Source organism: Vanessa atalanta, chromosome 9 (assembly GCF_905147765.1).
Source record: "Vanessa atalanta chromosome 9, ilVanAtal1.2, whole genome shotgun sequence".
Lineage (NCBI taxonomy): Eukaryota > Metazoa > Arthropoda > Insecta > Lepidoptera > Nymphalidae > Vanessa > Vanessa atalanta.
This window is the reverse complement of record NC_061879.1, coordinates 11,331,392-11,356,636: the sequence shown is the minus strand read 5'-3', so window position 1 is coordinate 11,356,636 and position 25,245 is coordinate 11,331,392. Positions and strand designations below refer to the sequence as shown.

General features: G+C 33.0%; 4 protein-coding genes across 4 annotated transcripts; 2 read left to right on the top strand and 2 right to left on the bottom strand.

The window, feature by feature from the left end:
- Positions 1 to 263: 263 nt before the first annotated feature.
- On the top strand, positions 264 to 2,784 carry LOC125066237 (ribonuclease Oy). Its single transcript, XM_047674236.1, has 3 exons — positions 264 to 418; positions 497 to 783; positions 1,171 to 2,784. The coding sequence occupies exons 1-3, from the start codon at positions 375 to 377 to the stop codon at positions 1,641 to 1,643; spliced, it is 804 nt and encodes a 267-aa protein (XP_047530192.1). The 5' UTR covers positions 264 to 374; the 3' UTR covers positions 1,644 to 2,784.
- Positions 2,785 to 3,134: 350 nt separating this feature from the next.
- LOC125066524 (UBX domain-containing protein 1) lies at positions 3,135 to 6,253 on the bottom strand. The gene is made up of 6 exons (XM_047674625.1): positions 6,082 to 6,253; positions 5,622 to 6,009; positions 5,345 to 5,529; positions 4,838 to 5,011; positions 4,346 to 4,464; positions 3,135 to 3,349 (listed from the first exon to the last, which is right to left on the bottom strand). The coding sequence occupies exons 1-6, from the start codon at positions 6,129 to 6,131 to the stop codon at positions 3,303 to 3,305; spliced, it is 963 nt and encodes a 320-aa protein (XP_047530581.1). The 5' UTR covers positions 6,132 to 6,253; the 3' UTR covers positions 3,135 to 3,302.
- Positions 6,254 to 6,736: 483 nt separating this feature from the next.
- On the top strand, positions 6,737 to 15,906 carry LOC125066523 (cGMP-dependent 3',5'-cyclic phosphodiesterase-like). The gene is made up of 16 exons (XM_047674624.1): positions 6,737 to 6,865; positions 7,485 to 7,601; positions 8,301 to 8,396; positions 9,016 to 9,149; positions 9,937 to 10,042; positions 10,149 to 10,292; positions 10,743 to 10,894; positions 11,557 to 11,782; positions 12,074 to 12,228; positions 12,899 to 13,057; positions 13,317 to 13,405; positions 13,889 to 14,078; positions 14,320 to 14,461; positions 14,803 to 14,948; positions 15,324 to 15,420; positions 15,766 to 15,906. Exons 1-16 carry the CDS (start codon positions 6,737 to 6,739, stop codon positions 15,886 to 15,888), a joined length of 2,205 nt encoding a protein of 734 aa, XP_047530580.1. The 3' UTR covers positions 15,889 to 15,906.
- A 266-nt stretch (positions 15,907 to 16,172) lies between these two features.
- LOC125066280 (phosphoglucomutase-2) lies at positions 16,173 to 24,985 on the bottom strand. Its single transcript, XM_047674300.1, has 12 exons — positions 24,827 to 24,985; positions 23,208 to 23,375; positions 22,708 to 22,799; positions 20,518 to 20,763; positions 19,672 to 19,894; positions 19,152 to 19,336; positions 18,673 to 18,878; positions 18,029 to 18,150; positions 17,745 to 17,921; positions 17,492 to 17,591; positions 17,119 to 17,272; positions 16,173 to 16,544 (listed from the first exon to the last, which is right to left on the bottom strand). Exons 1-12 carry the CDS (start codon positions 24,896 to 24,898, stop codon positions 16,448 to 16,450), a joined length of 1,842 nt encoding a protein of 613 aa, XP_047530256.1. The 5' UTR covers positions 24,899 to 24,985; the 3' UTR covers positions 16,173 to 16,447.
- Positions 24,986 to 25,245: the final 260 nt, after the last annotated feature.

Here is a 25,245-nt window from a genome sequence, read left to right as displayed (position 1 = left end):
ATAACTATCGAGGCGGGGCGGTATATCATAACGCGTGTTAAACAGCACGGAGAAGTTATATTGAAAATATATAAGAAGAATATATTGTACTATATTGATATATATTAATAAAAAGTTGGCAATTTCAATCTGAAAATTATTGTGTAAAATAATACAACATTCATCTAGAATAAATTGTGTTGTGGCTGTATAATTCAATATCTTTGCCTATTCTAAAAACGAAGACAAAAAAATAAATTTCAAATGTCAAATGTCAATGTAAAATGAATGTTTTGCCCAGTGCCCAGTGATCAATTAAGTATATACAGTTATATTTGTCACGTATTTTAAATTGTATGTTTCTGATGAGTTTTTCATAATATAAATATATAAAGATGGAGAAGATGAAATGTATTTACATTATTTTCAGCTTATCGTGGTAAGTCATATTTTCGCTTCAAGTACCTAGTAAGTTTTTAAAAAAACATCTTGATATAATTATTTATCCTTATTCCAGCTTACGTTATGCGAGCATGACGTACATACAAGCGGAACCTGAGTTTGATTTGCTTATATTTACCCAACAATGGCCAGCAACTGCTTGTAAAGATTGGAAAAAACACGATTCTTCTCACACATGTGTCATGCCAAGTAATGTAGATACTTGGACGATTCATGGTATATGGCCTACCAAGTTCGGCACTATAGGGCCAGCATTTTGCAACAGAACTTGGTTATTTGATCCTGAAAAGATAAAGCCTATTGAGGACAAACTTGAACAGGTCTGGGTCAATATTTTTGGAGGTAAGATTGTATTTGCTCTACTTAATATAAGTATGTGAAGTCAAAATTCTTTATAATTATTAACATGACTCACTATGTGAAAGTATTGTTTTAAATTTTAATACAAACCTGTTACATTATTAATTACTGGTCTATAAAAAACATGATACAACTCAGTTAACACTATTAAACATTAGTTGTATGAAACCATGTCAATATTCCTTCTTACTTAATCCTTATGTTGTTTATCTTCAAGTAATCCAGTATATAAAAATTGTGATACCAAGACATTAAAATTTAATTTAAAAAAAAATTAGTTAAATTTTCTTTATTATAAAAAATTAATAATAATAATCCTAACAACTAATAATTAAAATGATGTAAATTGAAATACCTTGCATTTTACAGGAACTTCACTCTACTCTCTATGGGCTCACGAATGGAGTAAACATGGAACTTGTGCTGCCGTTTTAGAACCACTAAATTCTGAATTGAAATATTTCTCTACTGGTATAAATTGGTTGCAGAAGTATTCTATGTCCAATATACTAAAAGCAGAAAATATTGTTCCATCAAATACAAAGGAATATTCTATCGCAGATATAAATAAAGCTATCAAAGATAAAATCAATGTAGACCCTGTTATTGAATGTAAAAAAGAAGATGGTGAGAGCTACATATCAGAAATTCGTATTTGTTTCACAAAAGATTTTAAAATTGCTAACTGTGATGGAGTTGTGTCCCGCAAACTGATTGGTGATCAGTCCATTCTAACAAATTGTAAAACATCTAAGAATATTGTCTATCCTCATTATAACAAAAAGAGCTTTTATGTCCAAGTGTACAAATTAGTTTCATGGTTGCAATGGTTTACTTTATAAATTCATTATTTAATTGATTTTAAATACAAATGATAATTCATTGCCTATTGATTATTTCAATTTTGTAAATATTAAAAGGGTTTTTATAATTTTATACAAAATGTTAAAAGAGTACAATCTTTAAATATTTGTAAAAAAAAATAGTAACTAAATTAATGTGATTTTGAAATAGGAGTCTTTTTGAATATTGTACTTACACTTTTTTATAAAATTTTACTATCACAGGGTAAAACTAGATAATATGTATAAAAAAAATTAATCAAATATTAAATAATAGCAATTTATTTGAGTATTCTTAAATTTTAAAGAAGTAGAAATGCATTATGTAACTTACATATTTTTAAACCAGTTTCAAACTATTGAGCAGAAATTGTTAACACATTTACACTAGTGACAATACAAATATATTAATTTATTTTGTTTTAATACAAAGATTAAATAAAAACGAACAATACATTACTTTATATAAATCAAATTAGTTTTTTACTGTTTTTGGAGGCTATTCTTGTATTTAATTTGATTATTTGTAAATATTGTAACTGCCAATATACCAAATTTAATATTTCATACTAGATATCATACTATTAATTATGCTATTGTGTTTTAAACAAATAATTCTGCTGTATTATCAAGACTGGTAATTATGTAGTGTAATGTAGTTAGTCAGTCAATTTTTGATCATTGCAGTCACAGAGGCTCAGGAAATAACAGCTAATAAAGTTTTCTAAGTATATTTGTAACCCTTATCCTGAGTATAGAAAATGTAAGGTAATTGCTATATGCAGAATCATATAATATAATTAATCTTTTCTAATATGTATAATTTTCTATTAGTTGTTGTTCATCAATTTATTATTAGTCAGTAATAATGAAATGTATTTTTAACAATAAAACATTTGGTATTTGATAAGTGTATTGTATATGTTTATCAACACATTTGTTATCATATCATTCCATTACTATTACTTATTTTGTTTTGACATTTAAGGAGATTTATATATGTTACCATTTTTATTGAATATGTCAAAATTAAGAGATATATACCTAATACAATTGCAAAGAAATCACTCTAAAGGCACACTTTAATATATAAGTTTTACAATAATAAAGTTTATTAAGCTATAGGTGAAATAAAAATGCCAGGTTATAAGTAAATAATTGAAAGGTTATAAAGTATGTAAAAATAACAAAGTTAATAATATTTGTAAAATAACAGGAAATTAATACAATATATTTAAGGTCAAGGCCATAAGTAAATTTTTTCTTATTTTAAATACTTTAATCAATTTTAATGGAGACTCTTGGGCATTTTACTTCATATATTTATTATAACATGCCCTAACATAGAAATGGAATTTAGCTGAAGTATTATTAAAAATATATTTATTTTGTCAGTATAACTAGACAATGACATTTCAGAACAATACTAAATATGACAAGAAGAGTAATATAAAATAAAATATGAATTACATTTAAATAAAACAATAAAAATATGATTACTCATTTCAAAACTTTATTGTATTTGTGACCACAATTTTAGCACAACATAAGTTAGCATAAATCATAAATATTTAGTTTATTTAATCTGTATTTATTTTACAAATGTCACATTTTCCACATTACACCAAACTACCATAGCCCAGATATAGAAAAAACATATTACTGACCACCCCTGGAAACGATAATAACCGCTGATGGCACCAGACCTATAAATAATAAAAATTTAAAGTTATATCTCATCAGGCAAAATTATGCATTAATACCGCTATATATAGACTAGTATTTAATGTTGATGTTGAAATGACACTAGTTTCAAGAAACAAAACCGCTTTCTTAGACTTGATAACTAACAGAAAAATTTAATCCAGCTGAAAAAAAAAAGATTAATGCAATTCCAAAGGGTAAGAGCTATAAAAATATGAAAATAAGAACTGTTAAATATACAAATGCATACTCCTAAAACTAAAATGAGAGCATCTGTGAGTTAAGGTTGTCAATTTAAATGGTTGTTTGATTGGACTTATTTGTAGTTCAACTACCTTTCTTAATATATTTTTTTGTATAGTATGTTTATATGGAAGACAGTCATGAAAATGGATCACAAAATATATGATAGAAATATAGGTAACCATAAATGTGACGCTGTCCATGAGATTTCAGATGATACATATTACGCATTTCATTTCATAAAAAATATTTGATTGCTTTATTATTCTTGTTTTATTTATAATTTTCTCATAATGCAATTATTTCTCATTTACTCTGTATTTTAATAAATATGTTTATTTTGAATATAAATAAAATTCGATAAACTAATTCTTTAGATACAATGTAATGGTAGTGTGTTCAGCATATACCGAAGAAAGACCACAGTGGCGTGCATTTGGAGAGGCCTATGTCCAGCAGTGGACGAATATGGGCTGATGATGATGAATGCCAGTGAACATGTAGTACTACTATTATAAATATGAATGTAACTCTTTCTGCTACCTCTTCATACTTCAACTGCTACACCAATTTAGATAAAATTTGGTATGGAGATAGTTTGAGTCCTAGGTCCTAGTACATAGGTTTTTTTTGATTAACCCTTTGAGAGGGTAAAAGGGGGTGACGGTTTGTGTGTTATAGGTAATTTTATAAATGTCACACAGGTAAAGCTGTAGGTTCAGCTAGTGTTTTTATAAATCAATGCAATACAATACCTAGCAACTCTAATGGTGTTTCATAGTCTTCTGTAGTGAATATCTTCTTAGGGAATGTCGTCATTAATTTGTAGTTAGTGTTTTCAGCATATTCAGGTTTGTTGACTTGAAGGTATAACCTATAAAAGAAAACAAAATTATGTCACCTGTTTGACCAATTTGGGTCTTTTATTAAAATTAATGAGGAAGAAACTCATTTTAAAACTAAATTGTATTATATATTATTTAACTCTTTGGATTGGATTCTTATAGATTTGACTATACATAAGATGACCAGCATTTAAGTGCTTCAATTTCAAAAGTAATTTGAAGCATTTAAATGCTGGTCATATGAATAGTCATATGTATAAGAATTATCAAAAATTAATCATTTATTTTATTTCTACATTAAAAATCTGATTTATATTAAAATCTTTTGTAAAGCTAATAAACAAAGTTTGACATAAAATAAACTAGTTGTATAATAGATTAAAATTAATTTATCAACAATACCTAACAGCTGCCAGCTGTTCCTTAGCAGAAAATGTATGCGAAAGAGATTGACCATCAGGAAACCTCAATTGAATACGAGCTTGATCATATGCAACCTTCGGTGCCGGTGTGGGGTTTGTAATTGGGATTGGGGCTGGTGTTGGTTCAGGGGCCGGCTGACCTGATGCTGCTAGCCTGTGAATGTATAAAAATCCTTTTAACCACTTTACACTTACAGATGTTTTTTAAAATGCAGTAATAATAATTCCTCTATTGTTAGCATCAAAGTTTGCATAGTTATTAGTAATTTGTTAGCTATTTAAAACTTATCTTTGGATTTTATTAGCCTTATTTAATGTGATATAATTGAATTATATTAAACTTTATTTTATATTTTAGAAATAATTTTCCAAAACCAATGTATAAATTTTAAATGTAAATAAAATAAATATAAATTTTAAATGTTAATTGTATAAGAATACATCATTTTATTCATGAATATCATTTTTTTTATAAAAAATGTCTCACTTTCTAGCCTGTTTGTCAGCCTCTATTTGTGCTCGTACCCGTTCTCTTGCTCTTTGATCTTCCAGCTTTTCCTTGCGTCTTTGTTCCACCAATTTTTGCATCTCCTGCTCTTGGAGCCTCTGTCGAGCTTCCTGTAGATCCTTACCAGATTTAATTCGCAGTCTTTCACGTTCAAGTGCTTCAGCCTATAAGTTTTAGGAATTCTAATGCGTATTACACAACATTTTTATATAATTATGGATTCACAGCACTGATACGAAATAATAAAACCATTTACCTTGTCCCTCTCCTCTCTTTCTTTACGTTTTTGTTTCATTCTATCTTCTAGTAACGCTAACTGCGCTTTCCTCTCTTCTTCTGACAGAGGTTTTTTCTCTTCTGTTGACTCCGAAAAACTGCTATGATTCGTTTTAGCGGCATGGAACTCCATTTCGTCTTGATTTTTGAACAATTTGCCGCATTCGTCACATTTGAAAGACTTGGCTTCTTGTTCGCTACTAGGTTCTGAAGCCGGGGTAGGTGTCTCAGCGACTTCACTGCTTCGTACATTTGAGCTATCTACAAGAGCTTGTCCCGCACTGGGTTCAGGATCGTCCGCATGAGCTAAGAGCCATTCCATTGCTGGCTCTACGCCCTTGTAATTCGTCACTGCAAGAGCTTTTTCACTGAAAATGAAACAAGAAAGTGAAACAACCTGGGTAATGCAATAGAAAATATTTTGATAAACAAATACGTACGCTCGCTCTTTAGGGAATCCCATTTCGATTAATGTTTGTATCTCCGCCATTATGAAATTTGCTTATTAGTAACAATATTCAAAAAAACTATGATTAATCGCTTTTCATCACTCATCAGCTGTTTTGTAGATACAGTTTTTTAATGCTATTTTTTAAACCAAAATGTATAGATAACCTATAATAAAGATCTCACATTACAGATAAATGAAAAAATCATAGATATAAAAGATACCGCCATATAAATTATGTTAAATACATGTAAATATTGTATTAGTAATTACAATGACAAAATAATATTTAAAAAATACTATAAATTTTAATTTGTTATGTTTGTAATTTAAAAAGTAGTCTGATTTATAATTAACAAAATTTAACGGAGGAATATTAAATGGGGAATAACACTTAAAAACACACACACACACACAAATACTCTTCATTTAAAAAAAAACTAATTACAAAAGGAATTATTATGTAAATAAATATTATTCGATATTTAACCAGTATAATTGATGACGGAAAACGACAGCCGCCAATTTCAAATACATACAGTATATGTACTGATAAGTAATTTCTATTTTAATTGTCATATAATTGTAATAAAAAAATTGTTGTTATACGTTATTTTAATTTAAAACAGATATACAGATATTAATCAATGGCAACGCAAAAAAAGGTTCCAAAAAGAAAAAGTATTCAAAATAGCGATCCTGGGAAAATATTGGATCTTGTTATGAATTTAAATGATGACACTTCTTCACAGCTACAAATAAAAATAAATGTTTACGTAAGTTAAAACTAGGTTACAACGGTAACTTACAACATTAATGAACACGCACAAATATTACAACAGAACTGGATTTTATCAAAATGTTTTACCGTTTAAAAATTTAATCATAGTCTTTCCTATAGCACTCAGGAATTATGTAGGCTCTACATGCTAAAACAGCTTTCTACTAGTGATATTTTTAAAATTGAATCATTAGTTCCGGAGATTCATAAATAGACTGCCATATACATAATAACCGCCCAAACACGTGTGATTTTAAATAAAAAATAAAAATTAAAGTTGTACGACGCACCATAATCGGTATGATTATATGTAGGCTTCCTATCAGTAGACCAGCCAACTCGAGATAGTTTTAAACCGTCCTGATGATGACCATTATTTGTACTCTATAACTTCGTCTAAGCTCATTCCCTAATAGAAGCAATATAAGTGCTTAATAATTTTAAATAAATTAAAAGTGAGTGAGTCAGCTTATATACAGGCATAAGATGCATAACATATTACTGAAAAGGTCGGTGGCGCTTTGGCAAAGTAAGGAATGGTTAATATTTTTTACAACGGCCATGCGCTACGGGCGGTGTTGATCACAAAATGTATATGGTTCCAAGTTTTGTAGTTACGAGAAGAATGTGATGCAGAAACAGTATTTTTAGTCGTTGTACACGGCGTTGGTTCTGAAGCTTCCATTGAAGTTATTGGATCGAAACCACTATCGCGAAAACTCAAGATATGCGTAAGTATCATTTTCTCGTTAATCTATTGCCTAGATTTAACACCATAGACCCTGAGGTTCAAACATCATGTCAGACCGATAAGGTGTTATCGGTTTTTTCGGGGTCTGGAATGGAATGAATGATTGGGAGTATCCTATAATGTATGCTTCGTTCCCTTGCCTCGCAAAACACATAATACAGGTGGTGCTGCGCCTGAACTGTTTCCGTTCGTTGCGGATTTGCCGTTCCATCCGATGAAACTAAAGGAATAGATAATGCACCTGTGTGTACACCAGCACAGGTAACATGAACACCGAGACCAAAATTGGTTACGACGTCATCATCATATTATACTCTGCAGATGTTTGTCATGAATATATAAAAACGAAAACATACATCTACCAAGTACCTAATGTTGTCTTTGAGAAGTTGTGTATACTCGGAATTTCCCAGCTTCTAAACGATTAGATCTATTTACTCTATACAATAATTATTTTATTTAATACCAAACTGCAAAAAACCGTTCTTGGCTATACTCCATCCTAAGATCAGCATGAATTGAGCTAATAACGTGCACAAGGCTAATAAAGAATATGTCACATGATTGGCCTTGACAATATGGACATACATAGTTTTGACATACTTTACACACCACACTAAATCAATTAGAAACTAATATTCTTAGAAAGTAATTCTATTTAAAAAAGACATCTCCTTAGATGACTCAAAAATTAACTGATGTTTTAAAATCGACTGTTGAACAAACTGATCTGTTGTCCAATTTCGACCCCGATTTTCAAGCTATCGTGGCACCTGTAAGTGTAATTGTTTAAGTTGTCTGATTTAATTTCTTATTGCTCACATATATAAAGAAACTTACTTATATTAGTTAAGATTTCACAGAGCGGTTATCTCCCGAACCTTCGTTTTATGACAACTGTGTTTGTTATTACACTTTATACCATAAAGCATATTTTGATTCTTGATTCTTCTCTATTGTATCTTACTAAAATTAGAAAGTATGTATGGATCTCTTTCACACCAGAACGGCTGAACAGACTTGAGTGGAGTTTAGCACAGATATAGATTATAATCTAGAATAGCATAGGTTACATTTTATCCTGGAATATGTACTTAATACCTGTACCCCTTTCTCCCTCACAAGCGACTGGAAATTTGTGTTTTGTAAAATAAGGAATTCTGAATTCTTAAAAATTATATTGGTGAATCGATTTATTGTTGTATTGTTATCATACTAAGCCTCTAGTCTATTATATCTTTAATATTTTTAACTAACGCCGGCTACACCCTGCGGGTCATAGATATTACTTAAGGTTTTAGGACAATTACTAGGTTTATTAAGTTAATGGGTATATTTCCAATTATCTATGACGTCAAGGATTTGATCAACATTAATTTATTTAATAATTTCAGTTTCTCAGCAAAGAAGCCAAGAAGCGAGTGATAATGTGCCCGATAACGGATAAACAGTTTTCAATAATCGTGTGTGTTGTAGCACCGAAAGTTCTAGAAGAGCAAGTCGCTCTTATAATACATGAATGTTTTTTGTGCGTACCTTCAAAATAATATTGATAGGGTTCCCAACCGCCAATGCATAGAACACCCGAAAATAGTAATATCGAAGTTACAACTTACCACAGTTAAGAAGATAGTTTTGATATACATGTGACAGAATTTCGTCTGAAGTAGACAGATTTCGTCACGATGGTTTCCATTGTGTTTAACACTGATCACGACAAGTACCTACATAGTTATTGCGCGGAAATGTACAAGCAAAATTCGACCGAGATCCAATTGTTCAGTTGATTAAGTCAGCTTAGCTCAAATAAGCAAAATATGTTACCCTTTCCTTTACTGAAAGTCGCTAAGAAGAATACGTGTGTCTATCTCACACCAAAATAAATAAAAAAGGCCATATATAGATTACAAAAAATCTTATCATACCATCGTTCTTTTTCAAATATTCAATCATAACTCGTTACATAGTACGTTGAAATTATTTTGATACTTTATGGCAGACAAGACGATGGCCATTGGTTGAACGCGTTTACATTATTTCATTTATTGTTAAAAAATAGACGAGCAACCTCTTAATAAATAAAAACTTTTGGCCATAGACAATGGCACGTGTAATTACAATATTACAAAAAATAGTAATTAGTAATGGTCTTTACAAAAATGAGGAATTCCCCTAACATAATTAACTAGAAAAAATTAGAAATTAAACATCTTTGTAATTCATCGCACGACTACATATCTTTATAATACTTACGATTTGCGTAACGTAATTATAACATCCTAAAATACGAAACAACGAACGACTTTCTGACGAAGGTTCTGCTGGCCAGTTCTGAAGAAAACTATTTCATTGGAATATGAATGTACTCTTAAACAAAAATGTCAACAACTGCTCCGTGTTGCGAGAAGATTGTTCACTCAAGTAAGGAACTTTAACAAAAAATAGTCGAGATTCCACTTGGTATCGGTGTTTGCATCTATAAATATTAATTTAATTTGTCTCCGCTGAAGATATAACAACTCCTCAGGTAGCCTCGTTGGAAACGTTACTCCAGATAGCGATGGAACAAGCAAAACAATTGACGAAAGCGGAGTACTGTTCCGTCATGCTAGTGGATGTAGACCGCATGGAATTGGTGCAGAAGTACCACCCGGGAAGCATACAGCATGGGGTAAAAAGTTTCTAAATATGCATATTAGTTAACAGTTGAAAACCCGACTCAGACCAAAAAAAAGTTAACAGTCTACTACTGAGAATTGACAGTATTTAAATTTCCGCACCTCCGAAAGCAAGTCAAGACGATGGTCCTTAAACACCTTCAGGTCCAGTGTATATTTATGTGCATATTTAATAAGTGCCTTAATTATCTTACTAATATTATAAATTCGAAAGTTTGGGTGTTTAGGTGTTAGCTACTTAATCACGCCAAAACGACTGAAGGGATCTGCATTAAATTTGGCACATAGAATTATTATAGTCTGGAATGGTACATTGGCTTATTTTTCATCCCTAAAACTATCCAACAGAACTCCCCTCCCCCACGGACTAGCTAGTAAGAAATAATCAGAAGGATACAATATTAATTCATGCATCCATATTAATTCCACGCGTAACTTTCAAGGATGACACTGAAACAATAGAACATCGATTTCCAATAAGCAAGGGTATAACGGGCCAAGTGATCAAAACGGGTACCCTGATGAACTGTAAGAACGCCAAACAACACCCCGTTTACGATCCGGAAATTGATTGTTATCCGGGTGTTGATTGCAAGTATGCTCCCTTTATTTGTTAACTTTGATTTCATCCATAGTATAATTTTATGATCAATTTAGTGCAATAAATTAAAAATAGGCTCTTCGAAAACTTTCTTATAAACACTTTCGAATTGTTATTATAGAAAATAGTTTTAATTATAAAGCTTCGGAAGAAAAACAAAAGAATCTTGATAGTACTCTGTTCGCATCGTAGACGCATACAAAGATATTTTTTTTTGGAAATTTCAACTTTTCATACGAAGTCAGGACAAACAGAGAGTTAATATAGGTATATTTAATAGCGCTGCCCTGTTATTTTCCAATAAGTCTTAATAACCCCTTCAAAGTGTCATTTAGCACAAGATAAAACATTTTTTACTAATTAGTATTAAAACATATATGTCGAAACGGTATTTGGGATCGAGAAGTCGATCTCAAATACCGTTTCGACGATTAAGATTCATCACAAACTTGTGAGTGAGTGAGCTTGAATCGTGGAAATTTTATACAGCGAGACATTTAAAATATTTGTTAAATTATTTACCTTGGTAGAAAATATTATTATTCTAGTATCGAAAATGTTTGTTTAAATATTCTATTTGACCCAGGAGTTACTATTGACTTCTTTTCCTAGGCTAGATCTACATGTTGCTATAATTATGAAAGTGTAATTTTTAGATCTATTCTCTGTTTTCCTATACGAGAACAAACCGGGATAATAGGTGTGGGTCAATTAATTAATAAAATTGGTGACCCATACTTCGACGCCATGGACGAGGAAATGGCGTTGGCGTTTAGCATATACTGCGGGGTCTGCATCATGCACTCCGTCGTCTACCAGAAGATAGAGGAGGCTCACATACGCAACGCGCTCGCCAATGAGCTGGTCATGTATCATATGAAGGTACGTTTCTGGGTCTATTTTTGGTATTCTTCCAACTTTGATACCTACGAATAGGTATTGATGTAAAAATACTCGTAGGGTTACTAAGGATAGAATTAAAAGCACCAATATTTAAAAAAATTTAGTTCATATTTTAGTGCTTCTCTCAAACTGTGGTTACGGACACATGCCAATACTTGAGAGTTAATAATAAATATGGAAAAATAAAAATAGACATAACAAGCCTATCCCCAAACAATATAACTCTACGTCGACATAGGTAGTTAAATGTGAAACCTACATAACTTTAAGGTCGGCGATTCGGAGGTAGCCCGACTGTTGGAGTGCACAGGTTTCCACAACCACCCGCACATATCGAGCCTACATTTCAACCCGCGAGCGCTGCCCATGCGGGAACTCCCCTGTTATGCCTACAAGATGTTCTCGGATTTGGGATTTGTTAAAAAGTAAATTACGATTCGGAATTATATTATACAATGTTTCTTTAATTAAATTTAAATAATGTATAAATTGGCCTAGCCAGACTTTTTTTTCTGAGGAGGTTCTGAAACTCTTTCCTAATAGTTTGGAATAAATCATTATTTATTATAAAATAAATTAAAAAACTACGGAACGAATTTTTATTCGGTTTGGAGGAATGGACGATTGTAAAAAACAGCATTGCAAATCTGTTTATTTGAAAAGATCAACTATGCTATATATATTATTCTTGCCGTTTCTTTTCGCTGGAAGCTGCATTCCGAAACGGTGGTAGTATTTAAATATCGAAGATTCAAAAACGCTTCATTGTGAAGTTTACTTGAATAAATTGATTTTGATTTTGTTTTTTGATACTTGAAGTTGTCGGAAAAAAATGCCGACCAATAGAGATGTATATGATATAAAGAAATTAAACGTTTTAGGCACCGGGTTTTATTGACTGTCCGTGTGGTCCGTGTCGACTGTCTCTTTCTGGCTACGCTTATGAATTTTTATCCTCTAAAATGTTATGCTTAAAGTTAAAGTAAAATACTTATGTCAAGTTTTGGTATAACGTAGAATAAAGTAATAAAAGACAATGAGATTTATACATAGACAATTTAAAAGCTTTTTACTGATGAGGCCTCCCGTGGGCAGGTTCAACATAAAGCGGCAGACGCTGGCGCGATTCATCCTGCACGTGAAGAAGGGCTACCGCGACGTGCCGTACCACAGCTGGCTGCACGCCTTCAACGTGGCGCAGTGGGCCTTCGCCGCGCTCGCCAACTACCAGCTCGTGGCCAAGGGATACTTCACGTGAGCCCCATGCGCAATACTTACTTCTATTTGTTCCTATTATAATATTACTATAGAATATTATAAACGCGAAAATAACCACTGAACCCAATTTTTATATGGAGCAATCTTTAACTCCAAGGAACGACTTAGGCTACTTTTTTATGCCTAACACCTTATGGTGATAAAACGCGAGCGAAGCCGCTGGCGACAACTAGTAGGTAATACCATATTTTCTAAATTCTGAGGTATATTTGAAATGTTTTTTATTTTATTTTAGCGATCTCCAAGCACTAATGTTTCTGATAGCTGGGCTAGTCCATGATATGGATCATCGAGGTACGACGAACAGTTTTCAAATTCAAGGCAGTGAGTTACTAATATTTGTATGATATCAGATCCTTACATACTCGCAACAATCTTAAAATTGTTATTACGATTATATATATGTTGTTGCGAAAGTATAAAAACAAATTAAATAAATATATATATTTTATATAAAGAGCTTTGTGCAAGCACTTCTGGGCAGGTAGCGACCACTTGTCACACATTCTACCTTCAAACCGCAATACGTAGTATTGTTTTGCGTTGTGTTTCGGATTGAAAGGCGAGTAAGCCACTTCACATCGGGCTAAAGGGATATAACATCTTAGTTCACAAGGTAAGTGGTGCATTGAAGTTATTAGCGATGCTTGATTTTTTTTACAATGCCATTATCTATGGGCGGTGAGGACCACTTATCGTCAGGTGGCCGTTTTCCAGTCTGCCTATCTACCGAGATATAATTGTCAAGGATCATCCATGCATTACGTTTGACATTAATGTGGACTACGAGCCGAGCCTGTGTGCCAGAAACGACGCTGGCGGCGCTGTACTCCAGCGAGGGCAGCGTGATGGAGCGCCACCACCTCGCGCAGGCGATGTGCGTCCTCAACACGGAGGGCTGCGACTTGCTCGAGCCGCTGCCGAGGAGGGACTACGACAGGGCCATCATGATTCTGAGGGACTACATCCTGGCCACGGATCTAGCTACTTATTTCAAGTCAATTTTCATTTTTATAATGTTCATTTTTCAAAGTCATTGTAAGAATTGAAAAAAAGTGCCCTTGAATATTATTTTTTCTAAAAATAATTAGGACGAATATTGAATTTCCTAACGTTTTTAGATAGATACCTTTTAATCCCGTTCTGGCAACTTGTTGTAAATATAATATTTTTCATAAATAACTAACACACGAATGTTCATTTAAAAATGAATGTCGCGAACAATGTTATTCGAGCAGGAATCAGAACGAGTACAGAGCTGTGTCGTACGACTTCCAAAAGGGCAACCGGGTGCACTCGGGCGCCCTGCAGAGCCTGCTCATGAACGCAGCCGACCTCAGCGACCAGCTCAAGGACTGGGGCAGCGTCAAGAAGACTGCCGTTAGTGATCGCCGGCAGCTATGTATCCAATATACATTGACTGTTTTAATACTAAAAAGTAGGAAAATTGTCTATGTAAATAAATTAGTGGGGGGACTATGCATAATAAGCACTGTCGTAATAATTACGTGTAATTTAAATAACAGTTAGATCAACAAGATGACGGTGCGGGCTGCAGTTTCCAAGAGGGACCGATTCAGGACAAATTCAGTTATATTCCATCTCCTCGTAAACCACTGTTGATTTTAATAATTTCCAAAAATTCTCAGAATTTACCGAAAACTCCAATATTCTGAGACGGGACACAATTTAATTTTCATGTTTCAATAACTACCTCCTAGGCGGCAGTTTTAACCGAATTCTTCAAGCAAGGCGACGTAGAGAAGAGTCGAGGTGAACTTCCAGTTAGCATCATGGACCGGGAGAAGTGCTTCATACCTGAACTAGAGATAGAGTTCCTCAACACGACCTGTGTGCCGCTTTTTGAGTTAGTTTTGGACTTGTGTTATCATACACGAATAAGCATTAACTGTATAAAATATTATGATAAGGAACATTTGTAGCTAACAATGTTAAGGCAAACAGCCATAATAAAAAAAAATATATCAGCCAAGTATATTGTATTTCACCGATATTTTCTTTACTAAATACGTTTTTACAAAAATTTTTGCTCAGCGGTTGTTGGCAATATTGTGTTGTATACAGGTGTCTGCAGTATTCTGAGATTATATTAAGTAATCGACAATAGAGCAATGTAATCAAGTAAGCTCTAGACACTTTTTGTCTGATTACTGATACCCTAAGAATTATCCAGTAAATAATTAGGAAACTTCGGTTCGTAATGTATTATGTAATTGTACAGCATGTTGGGAAGAATATTACCGAAGTCTCAACCCTGTCTAAGGATAATAGAAAACCACATGGAGAGGTGGGAAGCGGCCAAGCCAGTTTTTGCAGAGGTTCGTTAATTTAATGAAATTAATATTAAATTTACAATTAAGTATTGATTAGAATGGCAGAATTAAATAAATAAACAACTTAGACCTTCGATTGCGGTGATAATTGGACGAAAATCTAATTTTATCTATGGTTATAAGGATTACTAAGATAAGTAACGTTTTGAATGTCGGTGACGTTGTTATGGGAAATTTTGAGAAATGCATAATATAATTGAGTTATTATCAAATCCCATCGAATGTGTAGCAATAATAATATGGTATATGTATATTTGTCGGTACTCCTCCTTCCATTGAAATAAACCTGCTTTAATATGGCTACAAATGAACAGAGAACAATTTTTGTAGGTTCCGACAACAGCCGGTCTGTCTGTGCTCCTTAGCCCTGAACTAGATAATCTAATTGAACAAAACTTAAAAGAAAAGGAACGACGTGCTCTTGAAGCCGAGGGACAAGAAAATGATGAATAATCTCATTTCTTACTGTTTCGTATGTAACAAATGCTTGGCTTCAAAGAGAAAAAAATATAAAACAGAATTATTTATTAGTGTTTTTATATGAAAAATCATTCGATGAAGTGATTTGTTTTAGAAAATTCTAATGCTTTGGACATATTTAAATAGTTTCACTTTAAGTAGCGACTGATGACGCAAATTAGTCTGTTGGTTTTGTGTATTAGGTATTTTTTTAAATAAAAATTATATTTTTTAATATTACGTTTTATTAGTGGTTTACCACAGTAAAGTTAAGTCACATTTAAAGTCTGTCAATATCTTAAAATTGTACATTAATAAATTAATATGCCATTTAAAATAACATTTTGTTAATAATTAAATTATCACATTTTGTTTAACAAATTATGTGAGAATATATTTATCACAGAACTTAAGTAATCCTTTGGTAAAACAAAAATATATGTATATATATAAAAAAATAAATTTGATTTTTTTTTAATAATATAAATATATTTATGACAGACATTGTGCGGAACCAATATGTTATTCGGTGTATTTCGGGTAATCTCGGCTATTATATCCATAGCAGTCCTACTGCCGCGGGTTGAATTAACTCTTGGATAAAATCTTTGACAATCTTCTCAAATTCGACTTTTATTGCTTCTTGTTCACTGAAAACAGATTCATTTTTATTTAAATAATAAATAATACTCACAGACATTTGAAGTTAGGCGCGAAAATGTTATAAGAAAATATATGGATTTTATAAGGCAATAAAAATTATGATTACTATTATATATTGACGGTCAGCAATACCTTTTAAAAATTTAAAAACGTGGGTATTTAATAAAGTTCAGGTTTAGATCGAATGTAAAACTAAAATATTAATGCGCCCCCTCGGCTCCCACCGGCGGCACTTGCCCGTAATGTAATATAAGATTAGATTTTTATCATTCGCCTACAATCGAGTCGAGTATAAAATGTGACTCTACCATTGTTATATTTTATACAAGCACACCCGAGAACGCTTTGCTGGGGGTGCGTATACATTGAATTATACTGAATGTTTAGCCAACAACATACCTGGTAAGAAATTTCATGTCAAAATATTCTGCGGTACGTGCGTGCGCGCTCAAAAAAAAGTAGCGATCTTTTTGAGTAGTTTAAATATAGAAGATAAACAATACTACTTAAGAAATGCTGAGAGCTCAAACACAAAACTAATAGTATGCGTGCGGGGCCGACCTGCGGCGCGGCGCGCGGCGCACGAGCTCGGTGTAGTACTTGACCTTGAGCTCGGTGCCGCTCGTGCGCACGACGGCGCGCAGCCCGCCCGCGCACTGCAGCGCCACCATCTCGCCGCACGTGTAGTCGCCGTCCAGCCCCGTGCCCACCGAGCCTGCCGACCGACGACACGCGTTAGGCTGATTGTGTGCGTGAGTGTGTTCGTGTGTGGGTGTCTCTCGGGGAACCGGCCTTGAACCTGTCTCGTTCCTCTTGTTCGTGAATATAGTTTCATCGGATCGAGTGAGAGTGTTTTCTGGTCATTACCTGAACTAAAATTGACGTTTATATATTATTATATATTTATATAGGAGTAATATTTCGACAAACTTACCCAAATGTCCGCTGCTATTATTGCCGTCGTCGGGTACAGTGACGCCCGCAGCGAAATCTTTAATGGACAGTATCTCGACTGGTCCCACTTTCGTTGGATACTACAGATAAAAATTGTAGTATTCTGATTCATATAAAATACAAAAATCGATAGAAAAAAAAAACAAATAAATCGAAATTGTTAATTAACTGAATAACAACTGGCAGTTTATTTCCACCCCGTCTCATCCTTCCAATTAATATTCGGTGATTACCTGTCCTGGACCGTTGTAGTTTCTGATTCTACTAAATATCTTCTGAATAGCAGACGAGTCGTCAAAAGCGAAGTAAGAATTGTAGCAAATGTGGTAACCATATTCAGCGTACAGAGCCTGCAGCTGATTTAGTAGAGAAGATCCCTTGGAATATAGGCTCGACGCCAGAGTCGCTACCTGTAGAAGAAAATAATAGATAACTGTTGGGTTTTACTGAGAAAAAGTACCGGCTCACTCACACTATTTGATTGGAATCGGGTATACGAAGGTTTTGTATTACTTACATGCACGGCTGCTGAAATTCCATCCTTGTCGGGGACTTTGTGACTGCACATGTAACCGATCGCTTCTTCGAAAGCGAATAGAGGGATTTTACCTTGTTGCAGCAGGAGAAGGGTTACGTTGCCTAAAATTGGATTGCATAACATTCTATAAGAACTCTAACAAATATTTTATTACATTCAGTTGGAGCGATTACATTTTTATTTTTATGCCCACTTTACCTTTTTAACTAATAACTTATTTCATGATAAAACATCTTGGGAATCGCCTCCAAGCCGTTTCAGATATAAATATATAAAATAAATAATTGCATTGTAAAAATATTTGTTAAAAAAAGAGAAATCGGATCTTCTCTGATTTTTTTTTCCGAGCCAGTGAACAAATAAGTGTAGTCTAGTCTAAATTTAAAAGATACTTTTGACTTTTGATTCACATACAACTAAGTTGTACAAGCTTAAGCTTAAAATAAGCTTTTCTACGTGTTCATGAATTCATGCGCGCTTTTAATAAAATTAATAAATTCTCAAAACAAAAATTGTCATATGCTTCAAACCTATCGAAATAAGGCTTTTTAAGTATATACTCAAAATATATCATTTAATGTATATATGATATTTAATATATCATTATAATGTTCTTTACTCACCCATCCATTTAAATCCAGTGAGCGTCTCCACCAACTGTGCCTTCCCTTTAGCGATGGCGCGAAGCATCTTGGAACTGACGTAGCTAGCTATCATGAACACCTCGTCCTCCCCCACCGCGGAGCCGTTGGCGCAGTGTTGCTGCAGGAGCCACCATCCCAGAAGCGATCCCATTTCATTGCCCGTGAACACTTTCCAGGATTTAAATCTGAGGGCATTTCGAAATTAGAATTATAGTTCTAGAACTATATTTATTATTTTATGAAATATTTTGCATGTTTTAAAGTGGTGGGGTTTAGCTTGGATCCAATAGATGTCGCTGCGATTGGGTTCCAAGATATATTTTAGCAAACAAATAATTCTTTGTTGCGAAATCAAGACGGGCATAGAATTTTATAATTATATGTATAGTTACCAAATGAAGATAAACATTAATGATAATGAACTTAAAGGCGCTTAAGAAGACGCTAAGTAAACTCACTCGTCGTCGTATTCCGCGACCGCCAGCCGGTCGGCGTCCGGGTCGTTGACGAGGACCAGCTTAACGCCGTTAGCGAGAGCTAGCTTAAGGCTTAGATCCAAACACTCTTTCTCTTCAGGATTCGGAAACTTCACCGTCGGGAAATTCGGATTCGGGTCTTGCTGTTCGATTACGCTCAATGGTGCCTAAAAGAATGATAACAGAAACAGTTTTGATTAACGCTAAATATTATAATTCTTCTACTACGCTTTAATTGTTACTATATTTTTAATCTACAATTTAGTAATATAACAATATTACTTAAATTTGTGTATTTTTTACTAAAATATTTTACATTCAAAACACTATATTTTAGCGAATAACATAGGTTGCAATGCGATATAAAAGTTGTTTATTCGTTTTTACTTCTCATGTGTTTGGAATATACACACACACACACACACACACAAACACACAGGACATTGGCATTGACATTTCAAAATCACATCCATTAACAGCGAATGAAATATATGAAAATTACCTTTAAATTGGCAGCTTCGAATGCCTTTACGATGAAATCGTAGCCGACGCCGTGCATCGCGCTGTACACGGTTCGAACCTCCGCCTTTCTGTTTTGTTCGAGGAGTTCTTCGCTTAAGCTAGACCTTATGTACTCCATGTATTTTGTCGTCACTTCCTCTAAGCAATCCTTAACGAGTTCGTGACTCCTTATACCGTCTATCTTCCAATGTTCGTCAGGTATACTGTTAATAACGAAAAAAAAAAACAATATTATTTTTAACGACATGCAAACACGGCGATATTTTAACTATACTAAAAATAGTAACTGAAAGTGCTAAAGTTAATCTGTCTGTCTGTGTGTTACGCTTTCACGACTAAACCATTGGACCGTTCTTCCGATCCTGGTGAAGTTTGGAACCCCAAGGAAAGACATAGGCTAATTTTTTATCCCTCCCCTCCCTTACACGCAGATGAAGCTGCGGGCGAAAACTAGTCACCTATATATTTTTAACATATTTAAATTTATGAATAGACAGTTGAAACTAAATAAAAAATTATATCACCTACATAAATAATTTTATATTGAAAACCGAAAGGCAGACTGGCAAATGACCCACCTGATAAGTAAGCGGTCACCACCGTACATAGCCATGGGCACTGCAAGAATTATAAACCATCCCTTACATCTTCAATGCGCCACCTACCTTGGAAACTATTTTTTTGTCCCTTGTACTTGTTCAGGTTAGTTAAGACTGGTTGATTAACTCTTCAAACCCGACACACAACACTACTAGGTATTGCTGTCTGCAGTGGCACATACACCAAGTTAAGTATCTTAGTATCAGACTGACCTGACCATACTTACTCTAAACAAGTCCATATTTCTTCAATGATATTATCGTCATGGGGAGTGGTGATTTGAGACCCGTTACTCCAATACACCTTATACCCGTTGTCCGCCTTAGGGTTATGGGACGCTGTTACCATGACACCAGCAGCAGCCCCGTACATTATTGTAGCGTACGAGACCAGTGGCGTCGGGCATACTTCCGAGAAGAGGTGGACAGGTATATTTGCAGATACGAACACTTTCGCCGTCAGTTCAGCAAACCTATGAAATGTCAGCTGTATTTTAACTTTTTACATTAAAAAACAACCCGTTAATATCCCACAAGTGGGACCCTCTCAAGAAGATTTGAAGTTTATTCTACTGCCATAGTCCAAAGTTGGTTGATGACATTACATTAGATAGAATTTTATCTGACACGTGACATTTTCCATCACCGATAAGCTCTATGAATTAAAAACATTAAACCGGTGGTGCTAGCCCTGATTTGAACCTACAATCGTTTGTTAATTATCCACTTATTATCTCCACTCTAATTAAAGTTTTACAACCTAATCTAAATTTACATATTTGTAGACCCATTTTCACTTTAATAGGCTGACTCACGGCGTTAAATAACATTTATGATAGATCTTATTGAAGACAAAACATCATCAATTTGCTCAGTTACTGAATTGTTTATTGTTAGTCAATTATAAATAAAATTTAACACCAATAATATAAAAAATTAGTCTGTTTATTGATATATTTTCACAAATATATATAAGTAACCCATATATTTATTGTTTTTAACAATCTACAGATGTCAGATGACAAATACGATTTCAACGACACATCTCAAGGTCACACGATGTGTGGTAGTCGATGCTTTGTTACCTATTGTTTTTTATTCACACACACAATATTTGCTTACATTTTATCACTGCCTGATAAATAAAATAGGAGAGGCTTTGTTTGAATTAATATTACAAATCATCACCAGATGATGATGATAATTGTGATGTCCTTACAAATCGATAATTGGTATCGGTAATGATTATGCAATTTAGAATAGATGAGTATTTTGTATTAAATATATTTAATCTTTGTAAACACTAACAAAATTTGTTAGAGATATTTTATTGCTCATAGCGCAAGCACAGGTGCACCTCTATCCTCTAGTTTTCGATCAATCTGATAGGATGGCAATCCCACACAATCGGTGAGAGTTCAGACTCAAAGTCAACACCTCTAGGTGTTCTCCGAAGCACACGCGCACAGAAAACACTTCTAACTTCTACTCGATATATGCAGTGACTTGGAGTACTAATTATAACGATCGATATCCTGACTTAACTAAACTAAACAGTTACTGAAATCAACAAAAACTAAATGTGCTATCATCAATATTCTTTGGTCGGAAAAGTGTAGGCAATTTTTCTGTTCATCAAATAAATAATATAATTGTATACATTTTTATAATTATATTATAAATCGAAAGGAGGCTGATTTACAGACTATGTTTTCGATCAGGTCTGTTATCAGGCTCCGAAGGACCACGTTCATAGCGATCAAGAACAATATTATTTTTTGCGGAATAGACAGTAATAACAACTGTGCCAAACATTCTGTAAAAGATATGCGTTCGCCTACTTTATGATCCATGTTTATTACTTAATTACCTATAAGGTAAAGAACATAATTGGCTTTATCTATGAGTAATAAACATTATCTTAGCATTTAGAAAGCGGATGTAAAGAACGGTCTTTATTTGCAGATACGAACGGTCTTAAACGGTCTTAAATGTCCACATATAGGTACGGACCTATATGTCGACATTTTATCAAAATATTTAATTATTAAGTGCCTTTCTGGTCTCATTTGAAGGCCCTCATCTCCCTAAAATCTAAAACTAAATATATTTAAACACGCCTATTTGTTATCGTTAGATACCTACGAATTTGGGTAATATTTTTTGCTAAAACTTTATCACGAACATTATTGACCCTAGGAAAATATTTCATCATAATGTATTGACATTAATATTTACAATGACGTTACTTAGATAACAGCACTATCAACTATGATAGTAATTTTACAGCATATTTCTAAGACACATAAGAAACATGATATTGAGACACCATTTTGATTCTGGTATAATTATATTCTTGAAATATTGTAATATAAAATATAATAACCCTCAGTGTTGCTATAGTTCAAACGATTTACCTGCGACTATTATATCGCCCATCGAAGCCCACAACAACTCCATTTTGTAGTTGTTTTTGATTACATACTTTTTGAACATATGAGCAAAGGCCCTGAAAAAGAAAATTAGTTATTAAAAAAAAACACTTATTTTTATCAAACAAAAAAACATACAATTCATTGTAATAAAAATTAGTAAAAACTTTTTAGAATAATTGATGCCTTGAGCCTAATTAAATAGAATAAAATAAATCATTAGTATGTATATAACTTCATTGAAATTATGAATAACTAATTCCTCATGTTTTATGAATTAACACCAGCTTGTTTGAAATATTACCATTTATCACTTATTCATTAGCTGAAAGTACACATGTTTTGTATGACTGTATTTCAATAGTGATGTATAAGTAAGCTTGTGTCGTATCATAATTCACAACATATTGTTAATCAGTATCTAATAGTTGTTACACAACAAGAATATCTATATGATACTAATACATACTAAAACATAACGTCACCTGTGCTGTTTGTAATACCACAACATCATTCATACACATGTAACCAGCTCCCATGGGACCTCGCAGGCCCGCTGTACCAAACTTCTGCCGCTGTAACATTGTCTTCCTGAGTGTAGTCCATCTCGAATTGTTAATGGCATCTTCCACTTCTTTATATGTTACTGGATTCTGATAAAATTATTTATTATAAACAGTTATGGCTGTATGGAACAAAAAGTTATCATTGTAAATAGTTCCTAATAAGTTATAATGTGGTATTAATAAACTTTCTGCAAATAAATAAAATAATTTTGGTAAAATACAAATTTTTATAATTTTATCAAGTTATAGTTTTGAGGCAGTATTCACTGTTTCATCTACTCGGCGTATTTACTTTTAATTTCCAGTTTATTAAGTCAAGGTTCAATTTGAGAGTTTTTTTTTTTATTCAAACCAGTTTTTGCCCTAAACTTTTTTTTATTACTTCTATAACAATAAAAATTATTTTAAAATATTCTTGAACAGTAAATAATATAAGTATAAATTATAAAAGAACCTTATATTTGCACTATGAACTTATTATTTTCCTTAAATATGCTAAAAATTTGATTATAAAGTGCAATTTTGTATAATGTCTTGAAAAAAAATTACTTAAGTAAATTCAAGCTCAAAAACATAAATATTCTTAGCAGATATTGAATATTAAAAATCTCAACATGTATAAACTTGGAGATGGAAACTATTAATAACACTTTATTGGAGATTATGTTGGCCGTTTAAATTTGCACAATTACAATCATTAATACAACCTTCACTTATTTACTCAAAGGCATGGTGCATTGTCATACTTCATTGTTTCACTTAGCATTAATTAATATCTTTAGTGAAATTATCTGTGCCCTCTCAGCATAAAAAAACAGCCACAAAAAAAAATCTTATATAAATACATTGGCACAATTATTGTGGGCTACAGCCACAGTAAAAATTATCAACACTTATAATTAAGAAATAAGTGGTTTATTTTTAGATTGAAAAACAAGAGTTACAGGAGTTTACATTATTATAAAACTTATTGTTTATATTTGAATAACCATTTTCAGTAATGTAATTTTAAGATCTTTTAGAATGATTTACATGTTTATGTCAACAAATTAAATGATCACTTGGTGGTAGGGCTTTGTGCAAGCCCATCTGGGTAGGCATCACCCACTTTCGGATTTTATACAACCAATCGACAGTACTCAGTATTGTTATGTTCCAGTTTGAAGGGTGAGTAATCCAGTGTAACTATAACGAGGGACACAAGGGACATAACATCTTAATTTTAGGAATTATGGAAGGTTGGTGGCATATTGGGGATGTAAGGAATTGTTAATATTTCTTACAGCGCCATTGTCTATGAGCGGTGGTGACCACATACCATCAGGTGGCCCGTATGCTTGCGCACCAACCTAGTCCATAAAATATAAAAATAAATTAAAATTCTTATTAGAAATATGTAGCAAGTTTATTATGTAAAAATATAGCATAATTAATGGTCATTTTAATTAGGTTTTTATCAATAAAAATAAAATAAATCAAATACCAAATATAGTGGAATAGAATTTAGTTACTAAGATATTAAGAATTACTAAACATACCTTATCACGTTCAAGCCATCCCCTAACAGCGGCATTCAATTTAGCATCTCCACTATCAAAAATTAAGACCATATTCGCACTATAAGTACTTAAATGTTCACCAAACACGAAAGTAAACTTATTTTCTTTTATATATAAGCGACAAAAAATATAGGTAATTCAATCGCAACAAATGCAAAGGCGCAACAGTTGAAGTTTCGTTCAAAAAGCAATTCGTAGATCGACAGAAATCAATTACTTTTAATAATAAAAGGAATCAGTAGATTCATGGAAACTGGATGCAGCTATTTAGTTTTAAGCATTATTCGATTGTATTAAAGACCAATTTTGATAACCTTCAACAAATTCTTTAAATCGATAACAACTGAAAATGCAATGTTGCCACCTACTAAGACTTTCCCCTAAAGCTATAGAATAGT

Coding starts and splice junctions, on each gene's coding strand:
- LOC125066237 (XM_047674236.1), top strand. CDS start 375: ATGGAGAAGATGAAATGTATTTACATTATTTTCAGCTTATCGTG. Junction 419..496: donor ATTATTTTCAGCTTATCGTG/GTAAGTCATATT, acceptor TCCTTATTCCAG/CTTACGTTATGCGAGCATGA. Junction 784..1,170: donor CTGGGTCAATATTTTTGGAG/GTAAGATTGTAT, acceptor TGCATTTTACAG/GAACTTCACTCTACTCTCTA.
- LOC125066524 (XM_047674625.1), bottom strand. CDS start 6,131: ATGGCGGAGATACAAACATTAATCGAAATGGGATTCCCTAAAGAGCGA. Junction 6,010..6,081: donor GGATTCCCTAAAGAGCGAGC/GTACGTATTTGT, acceptor TTTCATTTTCAG/TGAAAAAGCTCTTGCAGTGA. Junction 5,530..5,621: donor AAAGAGAGGAGAGGGACAAG/GTAAATGGTTTT, acceptor TAAAACTTATAG/GCTGAAGCACTTGAACGTGA.
- LOC125066523 (XM_047674624.1), top strand. CDS start 6,737: ATGGCAACGCAAAAAAAGGTTCCAAAAAGAAAAAGTATTCAAAATAGC. Junction 6,866..7,484: donor AAATAAAAATAAATGTTTAC/GTAAGTTAAAAC, acceptor CAAGTTTTGTAG/TTACGAGAAGAATGTGATGC. Junction 10,043..10,148: donor CGAGAAGATTGTTCACTCAA/GTAAGGAACTTT, acceptor ACAACTCCTCAG/GTAGCCTCGTTGGAAACGTT.
- LOC125066280 (XM_047674300.1), bottom strand. CDS start 24,898: ATGGTCTTAATTTTTGATAGTGGAGATGCTAAATTGAATGCCGCTGTT. Junction 17,922..18,028: donor GAATTTCAGCAGCCGTGCAT/GTAAGTAATACA, acceptor TTTCTTCTACAG/GTAGCGACTCTGGCGTCGAG. Junction 17,273..17,491: donor TAATAGCAGCGGACATTTGG/GTAAGTTTGTCG, acceptor GTCGGTCGGCAG/GCTCGGTGGGCACGGGGCTG.